This window comes from Stegodyphus dumicola, chromosome 12 (genome assembly GCF_044657685.1).
Source record: "Stegodyphus dumicola isolate Sdum_Otavi_A_Nest chromosome 12, ASM4465768v1".
Taxonomy (NCBI): Eukaryota; Metazoa; Arthropoda; class Arachnida; order Araneae; family Eresidae; genus Stegodyphus; species Stegodyphus dumicola.
Window position 1 is genome coordinate 80,352,080 of NC_140779.1, and position 13,743 is coordinate 80,365,822.

The 13,743-nt window shown below is 31.5% G+C and overlaps 1 protein-coding gene across 3 annotated transcripts in view; it reads left to right on the forward strand.

Moving 5' to 3' along the window:
* The first annotated feature begins 8,851 nt into the window (after nt 1-8,851).
* Nucleotides 8,852-13,743, forward strand: part of LOC118187362 (uncharacterized) — a 66,252-nt gene continuing 61,360 nt past the window's right edge. Inside the window, exons 1-3 of one of the 3 annotated variants that reach the window (XM_035357566.2) lie at nt 8,860-8,928; nt 9,752-9,786; nt 11,663-11,740. In XM_035357566.2, the coding sequence (XP_035213457.1) occupies nt 11,715-11,740 (26 nt within the window). In that variant the 5' untranslated portion in view covers nt 8,860-8,928; nt 9,752-9,786; nt 11,663-11,714. Of the gene's footprint in view, nt 8,929-9,751; nt 9,787-11,037; nt 11,059-11,662; nt 11,741-13,743 lie in introns of those variants that run through there. The other 2 variants (XM_035357565.2, XM_085806631.1) reach the window with 2 other exon arrangements.

Sequence of the window (13,743 nt, forward strand, 5' to 3'; positions counted from 1 at the left end):
TCATATTTGTAAAGGGTAAATACTTTTTCGCGATCAGGTAATTTCATATATGTTCTTTTTACCGGGTTTAAAGATTGAGAAAATTGTCATGTATTTTCGTGAAATTTTTCTAATTTATGAGAAAAAAAGCAGTGTACATGGATATAGTGAAGAGTGTGCGCAATGCCATTTTTGTGCAATTCTGGGATGTTTTTTTAAGTAAAAATAAGTCGACGTGTACATGGTTTAGTTATATTTTAATTAAATGATAGTTATTTTGTGAATTTTATGTTTGTAGGAATTTGGTATACGTTTCAGTTGAAATAAACGTGCATGGAAATAATTTAAATATTTGATACTAAGTATTTGTAATGCTTGCGGTATGAATTCGTTGGTGACGTGTATAATGTAATAGATGATTTAGAGGTAAAAGTTTTTGGATATTTTATTTATTTTATATGTGGAAATGTTCATATTTGTAAAGGGTAAATACTTTTCCGCGATCAGGTAATTTCATATATGTTCTTTTTACCGGGTTTAGAAAAGATTGAGAAAATTGTCATGTATTTTCGTGAAATTTTTCTAATTCATGAGAAAAAAGCAGTGTACATGGATATAGTGAAGAGTGTGCGCAATGCCATTTTTGTGCAATTCTGGGATGTTTTTTTAAGTAAAAATAAGTCGGCGTGTACATATTTTATGTGTATGTGTTATTTTGAAAAACGCGTGTATGGTATTGTGCACTTTTTCCCAATTTTGCAGTGAATATTTGTCATGATTAAGCAGTTTTGTTTGATAAAATTTCTAGCATAAGTGTAATTCGGCTAGTAGATTGTTGGAAGAAGTGTTCAGTAGATAAAAAGAAAAGAAACATGTCTTTACGTCGTGAAGACAAAATGGCGGCGGGGAAAAAAAAATAGAGGGTTCCTGTAGGAGAGTTGGTTGCCAAATTTTCGCCAAAAAATCGCCAAGTTACCATAATGTAAAGATCAACCCTATTTTCTTTTATCCCTGTGATGTGATATATTTACACATCAGTATTGTATTATCAGCATTGATTATTTAAATTTTATGTAAAAGATCTATAAATAGTTTCAAAAATATTCTGCTGTGGCTTTAACATAAAAATTTGTATTGTTTGTATTAAAGCAACAGTATTGTTCTGCTATCAGGACCGGATCCAGAAATGTATGTATGTGTATATGTAAAAGCGAATGTATGTGTGTATATGCATATACACATATATGTACATACATACACACGTGCATACATTCACACATTTCTGAATCTGGTTCTGACAACAGAACAGTAAAAAAAAAAAAAAAAAAAAAAAAAAAATGCTTATTACATTACTAAAGTAACAAACAACTACATTAAATAACCAGTGTGATAGCATAGATTTTTCTTTCAGGAGGAAGGGGAAAATGACATCATTTCAGAACTTTTAGACATTTAAATGCTTAATTAAATCCCTCATCCAAACATCCTTAAAAAAAAAAAGGAAAAAGGAACATATTTATTGAACAAAAAAAAAAAAATTTCATAATTTTACATAAAGTTTATTGTAAACCACAGTGTTGTAAATTATTTTGAAATGTGATGCTTAACAGTAGTTAGAAAGGCTAACATGGAATAAAAGCTGAAGTATTTACTAAAAATGGTGCATTAGTTGTTTATTATTTAAAAATGGTTTCAAAATATAAAATCCTCCATTCTAAAGTGCATAGTATTTCACAAAACATTTTGAATTCTTATATATTTTGTTAGTTACAGAATAGTTAGTTTATGCTAAAGCTGAATAATAACCACAAATATTTGCAATAAATTAAAGCTGTCAACCAAAGTCAATGAAAGTCGATTAACTGTGCACAACAGAGGGGAGAAACCAAAACAATATAACACACAAAGAGGAAATCGGTAAAAGTTAACAATTGGGTACCCCTTGTTTTTTGGCGATTCTTTTTTTGATGCCAAGATCGGCACCAGGAAGGTACAATTTCTTGATGGTCGCTACACAAAAACAAAATAAGAGGTCAAAGAATTGCACAGACTCTGTGTCCATGTACACATTGATCTGTTTTCATTTAAAAAAACATCCTAGAATTGCACAAACTAGGCATTGCACACTGCCTTAAATTTGTCCATGTACACATCAATCTATTTTCATTTAAATAAAATCAGGAAGTTAAAACAGAGTTAAAACTATCATGGTAACCAGAAGTGAGGTTTCATTGCCAAAATTTAAAAAAAAAAAAAAAAAAAAAAAGATATCGCTAATTGAAGGGGCACCCAATTCTACACTAGAGCCAGGAAATCAAGTTTACTTACCGTTAAATGTCACGTAAGACACTGAAATAAACCTTCAAGAAAGTCGCTCAGCATCTTATCTGCCAGCTTCGTAACTTTTCGTCTCATGTTTACACTTTTTTACGCGGCGTTAAACGCAGACCTTGATCCGTGCTTTTCCTCATGATAACAGTTCAATTGCCCATGCGCAAAGATATGGGGTTACTTTAGATGTGCCACATTTGGCGCTTTATGACAAAGCAATGATCGAAAGCAATCGAAAAAAAATGATTTGATATTAGGTTTATATATTATTATTATTTGTATTCTTATTATTTTTAATTTCACAGATATAACAAGATGTAAAATAAACTTGTAAAAGATGCAAAATTATAAACAGATGCAAAATCACAAATTCTAATTGCCTCAAAGTTCGATTTTAATTAATGTAATGGCTGCTCTTGGTGCATTGAATGAATTTTTAAAATATTTGGCCTAAAACTGCTTAACTTAATTCTTAAATCAGCTTATTCAGAAATATAATATTCTTGCTCTTTGTTTTCCTTAGTAATTCATTGACTTGACTAAAGTTTTTTTTCCAATGGGTAAGAAAAGTCAATAACGTTGGTTGGATAACAACTTTAATTCTGGAACATTTCTCTCATATGACATTTAAATTCTCAAACTCAGTGTACTCGTATGTTCTGAATATAACTTAATTTATTTTTATGATAAAGTTTTATATGAATAAGCAACTAATTATCAATTTTTATTAATGCGCTTTTTGTAGTCAATGGGATCTTGATTGTGCTGATCAATTGTCGGCGCATATTCGCATATTGACTCCTTGATCATCATACGGCCCCTTTAACGTTTCATCAACCCCACTGAGAAGACTTGATTGCTAAATGTTTTGCCCAATCTCTTCATAAACCATATAATAAACTTTATATAAGATCAACTTGGATAGGACTGTGGTAAAACATTTAAGGTTCCTATAAGAAGAAGAGATGAGTTTATGGAAAACTGTACAGATATTAGGTTATTTCGAAGCAGGAGACCTGAAAAATGCGCAATGCCCTCGCCGGGACTCGAACCTCGAACCTATTTAATACGCACCGAGCGTGCTGACCATGACACTACGAAGGTCTGCTAAGAAGGCGAGAGTAATACCTTATATAGTCCCCCCCTTTTAAAGAGAGACTGAGGATAAGGGACCCAGTCGAAAAATCCTGGTGGTGGAGAATCATAACCCGCCACCTTTTTTTTTTAGATCGGCAGCCACTGGAGAGACATTAGGTTATTTTAATGCTGGAGAAGGGAAAAATGAGCGGTGCCCTCGCCGGGACTCGAACCTGAGACCTCTCGAATACACACCGAGTGTGCTGACCATGACATGACGAGGACATGCTAATAAGGCGCGGGAAATACTTTATAAGGCTAGAACTAAAATGACCAAACCATTTCTTCGCCAGAAATATAATCAATGCTGAACTACCAGTATTTCAAAACATTAGCTATTCCACCATATAATTTTGCATCAGGAAATATCCCTAATGATGAAAGTAAAATTTAAAATAATTGCTCAAGCTGTTATATGTATTTCAGTATAAAATATGAAAAATGTATACTGAATTTAATGATTTATTGGTTGGATGTCATACCATCAAAGAATAAAACCAGGCTATAATACTTATATACCATTACTAATTAATGCTTACATGCAATTTTAATGATATCGAGGCTTAAATTGAGCCGGAGGCCACCGCAGCTCGGCTCCGGAAATTTTTCAGTTTTTGAAAAAAAATCTGATTTTAAACGGAGCGTTCCTGAGCCCTAAATATATGGGCTCCTGCACTTTTTTTATGTAAGTGAAGTACAAATTCATCAGGCAAATTTTGTTTTAATATTAACAAATATGCCTTAAAAATCAGTTCTAAATTCTGAATTAAAGCCCTTCTTTCCCTCGGACACAAACCTTTGAAAGAGAGAGAGATTTTTAAGGAAAGAAAAGCTTCATATATGTCAAAGGCTTATTCTACAGAAATTGCAATGAATTTATGAGAGCGGGTAAATTTTTTATTTCTGAGAGTACTAAAGCGATTATCCCGGTCATGCGCGGGCCAGGCTAGTGACTTCCTACTGCAGAGCTGCAGTAGACTCTTTGAACGATGCAACCAAACGCGGGAATATAATTCTCACTTTTCTCCATAATAGCACTTTATTCGTTTTATCATTTTTCGTTTGTGTGCTGCAAAAAGAATGGTTTTTGCATCTGTCGTCCCTTGGAATAGTACATTATACGTATAATAGAGGCGCATAATCAGACGGAAATCGGATGAACTACTTCTTAGCTTCTGAGTGAAATTGTAAATCCAGCCGGAGACTCAAATAATTTATTTCCATTCAATTATTTATTAAATTACAGAAATATAATAACTAATCAAATTTCGATTTATCTCCTTACCTATTTTTAAATTTTAATTTAATTATTATTTAGTCGAAAGAGCGTTGGCACAGAAGGGCTATTAATTTCGTTTTGGCATTTTGCGTCGTTTCGCTTTTCAAACTGTTGCCACCAAATATTAGAGCCTTGTGTTATATTTAAAGAAATTAAGTAATGAAGCATCTGCATAAATGTATGAATGTTTCTCGCATTGTGATAATACAATGGTACGTACCTGGAGACATCGAATTTTGAATAATGTTATTATTTAGTACATAGTTTCTTTCAATTTGTCATCATTTACCCCGAAAAAGGCATTTTTTTTTTTTTTAACGTTTTGTGTGTTACCTTTATTTATTAAATATCATGTTCTTTGCACTTAAAATTCAATTTAACCTCCCAAAATAATTTTAAAATAACCACATCTTTAGAATTTTCGATACACAGTCTCGCGCGTTGGAAATAATGGTTCTATTTGTTTATTTATTTTTTTCCGTACAGTGTTGACATTGCTCGGTTTGACAACCTTGAGTTTCTTAATCAAAAACTCATAGGTGCTTTACAAAATATGAATTATTTAATAAAACAAATTCCAAATTCGGGCTTCCAGATGCCTATATTCGGGTGGAGAAGTAAGTATGTTATTCAAAATTCGATGGCTCTAGGTACCGTTGTTTTATCACAATGCAACATGCATACATACATTTATGCAGATTCTTCCTTATTTAATTTCTTTAAATATAACACGGGGCAATAAGATTTGGTGCCAACAATTTGAAAAGTGAACCTACATTTATAGTGAATCAAAGCAAAATGCCAAAAAAAAATAATAATAATAATAATAATAATAGTCCTTCTGGGCAAATTTGCTCCTTTAGACTAATAAGTACGAATATGGGCATCTAGTAGCCCAAATTTGGAATTTGTTTTATTACCTATTTCATATTTTATAAAGCATTTATGAGTTTTGATTAAGAAACTCAATAATTCAAAAACGAGCAATGGCAACATTGTACGAACAACAACAACAACAAAAAAAAAAAAAAAAAAAAAAAAAAAAAAAAACTATTTTTATCTCCAGCGCGGAAGACTGTATATCGGAAATTCTAAAGATATGCCCATTTTAAAATTATTTTAGATATTGCTGTTGAATTGAATTTTATGGTTTAAATGCGAAGAACATGACATTTAATAAATAAAGGTAACAGACAAAATATTAAAAAAACGCCCATTTGGGCGTAATATAAAATCCGAAAGCTTTCAGACTTTTTTTAATGTATTTTTTATTTTTAGTTGTTTTATTTATTTTTTCCCTTCCTTCCCGACAATCTTCCATAGGGCTCTGGCACTTCTAATTTTAGAAATAAAGCCATGATTATTTCTATAGAATTCATTTTTTCTGTGGGATGTCCATCAATGTTCTGAAACAATATCAATATTGCATGGCACACTTAGATAAGAGCTGAATTGTTCTGGCGATACCTACAATTAGAATTTGTGCCCTCTCGATTGGTTTCATTCCTGAATTGTCTGATTCTTAATCCTCTAATTACTGAATGGCCTCTGGCACTGAATTCACAGCCCTACAATTCTCTTTCATTGAATTTTCTTTGAATCTTCGATTTTACCTTCAGTTCTAGTATGGACAGAGACCTATCGCAGCTACAGGACTTCTTCAGCGATACTTAATATGCCTGCTTGGATGTAAAGGTGCCAGTCTTGCTTCAACCTGTACCAGTGTCAATAAGATGTTGCCCAGACAGGTTAGTGGCAAAGTCGTAGTTAAGGTTTTCAGCGCCCAGGGACAACTGACGATTTCGCGCCCCCTACTGCTTGCCAAGGATGGAAAACATTTAATTCTAAAATGTCGTAACATCAGTTTGGCGCCCCTTGGATTCTGCGCCCGGGGACAGATGCCCCCCTTGCCCCCCTCTAGCTACGCCCCTAGCCCTGCAATACCTGGTTAGTGGTTACTGATGTTGACTGTTGTTACCAAAGGGCCTGGGTACGAATCCTGGCGAAGGCATGGATGATTGTGTGCATATAGTGTCTGTGTGGTAAAGGGACACTCAACACACACAGCAAGTCAAAATCCTCTCAAGAAGTTGATAGTAGGGAATGAGCAGGGGGAGACTCTCGGAATTCCGTTCAGGGTGAAGCTCAGCGCTTAGCAAGGCCCTGCAATACTTAATATGCCTACTTGGATACAAATCTGCCGTCTTGCTTTAATCTGTGTTAATAAGGTACAGCCTTATTGTATTCGAATATGCATTTTCAATCATGTTTCAGTTGAAGAAATAGTCACAGTTATAATAAATAGTAAAATAGACTTTTTCAGCTCAAATTGCTATGAGAAACCTTCAAAATAAATTACTAGTCTGAGCCATTAATTGATTTAATAGTCAGGGCTTAGTTTCTAAAATTAGATGTGCCGCAGCTCTGTGGAAGACCATCAGGAAAGAGGAACAGGAATGAATAAATAAAATGACTAATAAAATCATTAATAATTAAAAAAGTAAATAATAAATTATTTAAATAATTAAATAATTAATGATGAAAAATTAAATAATTCAAATTTAATAAAATGTAAAGAGATAAATTAAAATTTAGTAAGGAATTTTTAATATAATTTTATCACTAAAAATAAAATTTTCGAGATAAAATTTTTACTGGAATTGTTCAGTTACATAGAATAGCTGCCGGAGCCTTCTTACTTAGGGCTCCTGTGCACATCGTTTAGAATCCTGAATTATCCGAAAAAACTAAAATGTATCGGAGCCGGGGCTGGAGCGGGAGCCGTAGGCTGTGGCGCAATTTAAGCTCTATTATTAAGATTATAAACCATAGTCTTAAGTGATAAAAATACTATATATATTTTTTACTGTATACATTTTTACATTAAGCTTTTGTGATAAGAATTATGTATACATTATGGCAGTAAATGAAGAAACCAAGACTAGTATTTCATGTACATTTCATACATTCATCTTATTCAATACATCTAGGGTACTGATAAAATTAAATTTATATTATTTGACTAAGTTTCTGAAATTACTACGAACTCAGAGAAGATTTCACAGTATATTTATTGAAGTGCATATATGAAAGTAAGCAGCTCAAAGATTCACTTTGAGAATAATTTACTAATATTCCATAAGTGATTAAAATGTGTTACAGATGGTAATATGTACAATAATATAATTAGATATTAATTGCCATAATGAAAAAAACTGGCAATCGCGTTTTTAATAAAAACGGTGTACAGATTTGTTCTTTATTAACCATAGGTCAGAAACAATTACCAACATCAATAAAAAGAAATTGAAAATGCATAAATTTTACCATAAAGCGGAAGAGGTTAACAGTTTTAAAATCTTGAATGCAATGAGGAAATTTAGTAATTAAAGATTTTACTTTTGATTAATGAGGAAGTTTATTTATGATTTACAAGTAAAATGTACTGACATTTTCAATGAAATGTTTAGATAATCTTGAAATATACTGGAAAGTTTCCCAGATAGTCTGTTTTCAAATTCCAACCTGGAATTTTTATTCATTTCATTTAGATGAATTCATTAAAATTTCTAGCTTTGTGAACAGAAAAAATACGGTTTACTTGCACGTAATTTCTGATAACATTCACGTTTTACATCACAGATTTTATTTGAAAACGTAATACGAAACTGGCGGGAAATGAGACTTCTTTGGCGCAATCTGTGACGAAATTTCAGACAGGGAAAAGCAAGGATCAAGTCTGCATTTAATTTCACCGCACTTTTTTTTACCTCACAGTTACAGTTAAATATATTAAACCAAGACTATTTTTTTTTAATCTTGTTTCAACTATGGGGATCGCAGATTAATTACAAACAAATTACATCACAAATGCCTTCCCTAATTTTGGTTTTGCAGTTATTTTAAAAAGTTCGACATGAACTGAATAAGTAATTTAAACATAACAATAAATGAAAGCTATGTAAAATAATTAAGGAGATAATATTATTATCCTTAAAAAGAAATATGCAACATTACACTATATCTGAAATTTAATTAAAAAAATAACTGGACGTTTCTTCCCCTCCTGCCCATTTTTTTCCTTTTTCTTTCTCCCCCCCCCTTTTTTTAGCTCTTCCTTCCTGTTCATGTGATCGGGGGTGTTCCTGTTCAACTGTTGATTCGTAAATAACTTTCTCGGCATGTTCGGTAGATTTTAAAAGGTATGGTTTGCGTTGAATTAGAGATGGGAGCAGTTCTTAAAATATGTAGAGTTAATGAAGAATTTTTTTTGCGAAATTTAGTAAATTTTCGTTAATACATGTTTCTTTTTATCCAAAATTTAATGAAAATAATTGCATTCAGAAACATCTCACAGGTTCTGCTTAGTTGTGGGAATTTCAATTTACTAGTCAATGTTATCGGACATAATTACATTTTATATAATATTTTAGATTTGTTATCTTCATCTATACATTGCGTTTATTTTCATCTATACATTGTGTTTATTTTACGGCGTCGTATTTTGATTGTGGTATATATTCATTGTTTTTGCATTCATGTAAAATGTTATCAACTTTTATATCGGTCAGTCCTTACACAGTACCAAAACTGATTTCAAGATGTAATTATCTGTTAAATGAAATATGTAAAAAGTAAGTTTGGGAAATAGTATAAGCAGTAACAAAATTTGCCCGTGTTAAAAAAAAAAAAATGTAAACAATGAAGTAATTTTAAGCACAGCCGCCGTGTTTATCTGCTTTCCATTTTCTTTGATGAATGGTTTAATCAACAGATAAGTAGTAACTTCCTCACTTAGAGGTAAACAAATTTAAATTTTATTTTCCCAGCAATTTGACTTTTAACAACCCTCCCATAAGTAAGGAATATGAAGAATATATGATGTACCGAAAACATGTTTTGATTGGTTTTAACATAGTTTCCTTTCCTCTGTATTTCTTTAATTATATTTTCTAGTAAAAATATTCAGTATGTTTGAAACATATAATTTTCTCCTTCGATTAAATATTTTTTTTAACCTTTTAGGCAGTGAAATTAGATGAGAAAGGCTGATTAACAAGGTAATTGAAAATTTGGGAAGTATTTCAAAATTTGGTAGCATGTAAAAATAAAACTATTAATTTTTATTTAGAGCATAGTTAGAAAGAGAGGTGCAAAAGGGTTAATTTTTCTCTATCTTTATGTATATATATTGAATTAAAAGCTATTAATAACAGGTATATAAAGTATATAATCATATTTCTCAATTTTTAAAATATCTTATAGTTCACATTACTATATTTTATCTGGAAATAATCAGCATATCTTTTGATTGCACATAATATAAGATGAACTGCTGTTGTAATACAAGTCTGGTACATACAGAATGTTTAAAATCAGAAACCTTGATTTGCAATACCCATATTAAAATAATTACAATATTTAATAAACCTTTAAATGTTGTAAAATTATTCCTAATAAACCAAAATCATTAAATCGCATGCAGCTGTATTAAATTAGAAAATTTTCAAAATAGGAATCATGTTGCATTTGTATCATCACAAATGCTGGGTATTATATTAACTAGTAATGAATAATGGAATAATGTGAAATCCAGTATTTGTCACTAGTAACAAATTTAACAGAATAGTAACTAGTAACCAATATTGGAATAATGTTAAGTTGTTTGAAAAAATAATGTGAGATTTTATGGAGAATGTATAATGTTGTCAGCTCGAATTTAGCCATATCCTGTATTAATTTTTTTTAATAAGCTTTCCGTTGAACATGAGATAATGCAAAACAATAAAGTGTCTGATATGTATTAATTTGTGGGGTAGAGTAGACTTTAAGGTACCCCTTGTATTATGGCGAAGTTGTTTGATTTATCGCTAAGTTGTTGTTTCATTTATGGTAGCCTGAGTAGTTGAATGTTATGGAAACCCTATTGTGACGTAATCGGGTGCATGATTCTGGGAAATTTTGAATCATGTGATGTTTTGTAAGCATTTTTGTGGTGTGTGTTGGTTTGATTCTTGAGACGGTAGAATGTAGTAAGATTAATTTGAAGTTTCTGTATGATTTGGAGTGAAAGGGGAAAAGAGCTTTAATTGACTGGTGTGTAAATGAAGGTTTACTTAGTAGCCATTATAAGTGTCCTGTATGTAGGAAGGAAATGCGTCTAGTCAAACGTAAAAACCGTTTATGGATTTGAATGGGTTTGTAGGAAGAAAGGTCACTATGTGAAGCGTTCGATCAGAAAGAGTACCTGGTTTGAAAAATGTCATTTGAGTATGATTGATATTTTGATTTTTACGTGGCTCTGGATGTACGAAGCGAACTCGAAAATCATGGTAAGTGAATATTTGCTTTTGGTAGTGCATAAATGTATAACATGTTTTTCCTTTTTTATGTTACTTTATTGTTTGGTTTAAAATGTATTTTATTGAGATTATGTATTTTTTGTTTGCCTATATTGTAGAATTTGGTGCTCCTTTGACTTTTCAAGTGAAAATATATCGATGTGTACATGGACCAAGTAAAGGGAGTGCACAATGCAAGTTTGTGCAATTGTGGGATTTTTTTTTTTAGTGAAAATAGGTTGACGTGTACATGGATAAAGTTAAAAGAGTGCGCAATGCCATTTTTGTGCAATTCGAGGGATTTTTCTTTTTAAGTGAAAATAGGTCGACGTGTACATGGATAAAGTCAAAGGAGTGCGCAATACCATTTTTGTGCAATTCGGGGATTTTTTTTAAGTGAAAATAAGTTGATGTGTACATGGATACCGAGTTTGGGCAATTGTTTGTCTTGTAAAATAAAAAGTCAAAGAATTGCACAAAATCGGTATCCATGTATCGCCAAGTTTTGCCAAGGGGTACCCTAAACTATACTTTTACCAATTTGTTTAATTATTATTGTATTTCTAATGATATTTTTTTTACTTTTTTTACTCAGGTAATATTCAGATGCATTCTATAAACGTAACAGTGTGTTAGTATTCATTGATATGAGTACGCCATCTGTGACATTAAGGTAATGTCATATTTTATCTGTTTAAATCTTTTATAAGCACTTCCAGTTTTAACTTTGCAAACCAAAGTTTTGCTTAACTTGAAAATTATCATATTTTATGTATTTGAAACTTAAGTATCATAATTTTTATGTTAGTTCATCTAGGCTATTTTCTTCCAAGTTAATGAATTTAATATTATTATTACCAAATGGTCAGTTTGATATTTAGTAGTTCATCAAAATTTAGACAGATGTGTGTCTAAACTTTGATGCTTGGAAAGAGTTTTGGAACATCTCTTATACATGCCCTCAGTTGGCGACAAATTTCTCGGCAAACATTTTTGTCGAGAAACTCCATGGCGCCATATTACTATCTAAATTTTTTGTCTACATCCTAAAAGGTCTGCAAAAATGCGGTTTTCACACGTGCAAAAATCGCGTTTTAAATACACAATTTATGTCAAAAACCCGAAATGAAAACAAAAAATTTAGATAGCAAAAGCAAAAAGTTTCTAAAAATATTTGGCAAGAATCCATGATACTTTTCTTGTTTGTCGGCGCAAATGATAAAGTCGCCAATAATGGTACAACTGATGCCAAACAGAATATCTCCGCTGGTAACCTTTACCCTTCATTTTCAAAACAAATCACAGCCATTTCTTATCAGATTGATTGTTTCTTTCAATACTGGCATACAATTACATAGAATTTTTACTAGTTCAATTTTATGCCCTAAGACCACTCACGGTAATTAATTATTATGCATTCACACCACTCACTCAAAGGTGAAAATACAGAAAAGGCAAAATCAAGGGTTAAATTCATCAAATCTAATGAGAATGCATTAGCAAAGTAAAGCACTGCAGTTTTACATAATTTTCTGAGTAAGCTATTCATACGAATTGAAATAATTCTTCTATTTAAACTTGTATTCCATAAGATTTAATTTAAGATTTAACTTGAAATTAATATAGATAATTACTGAGAGAATTCGATTTTTGTAGCATAATTTACGTGAGAAAAGATCACTTGGAGTCACGTGATATGAACCAGCAAATCAGTATGTTGAACCATGAAGGAAAAGTAAATTCTTAAATTTATGTCTTTTTACAAATTTATTGGCTTTTTACAAAATTTTAAACCATATTAAAATGTTTATGCCTTCAAAATAAAAAATTCTTAGAACTAACATTTGTTAACATTTTTTACGTGTATACTGTATAGACTTGGCGAGATTTGCGCTCGCAAAATGAAAAAGTACCGAATCCATATACACAGCAATCTGCTCTAACTTTAAAAAAATCAGAGAATTGCACAATCTATGCAGTGTAGGAATCTAGGAATTACGTACACCTCACTAAAATAAACTAACACAACAACACTAATTTCAAACAGTACCATGTATATAGCATTCTGTTTTAACTTTAAAAAAAAATCAGCAAATTGCACAATGTAGGCATCGCGCACAGCCTCGGCATTGTGCATAAATGAACAAAATAAACTACTTACTGAAATAAGTGTCAAACAATTCAAAAAACAACAATAACGATAGAAATTCATAGCAAAAAATCAATGAACATAACATTCTACAAAATAAGAAAAACAACAAAATAAAATGCACTTACCATTGTTAATGTTTCTTCAAGCAGCAGAAGTATCAGTTTCAAACATCAGCAAATCTCATCAATTTCTTCCACTTTAACCTTCTACCCTATCTTCTAAGATACAGATTATATAAAGTCCAGCATACATTTGTGAATAAAATCTGCATAACAAAAGACTCGTTAACAACTCCAATATTGTACCTTTTAATACTAAATTTACCTTGCACACGATCCAAAATATGTGACTGAAATTTTGCCACCATGTCTTTCATTGCAACATAAGCCATTTCAAAATGCCCACCAAACCAACCAACCACTCCAGCAAAATGAAGTTTCAACATCAAAAGGGTTACCATGCAAACAACATCGCACCAAAATATAAACCATTTAATTGCAAAGGTGCCATTTATTATTTTTATT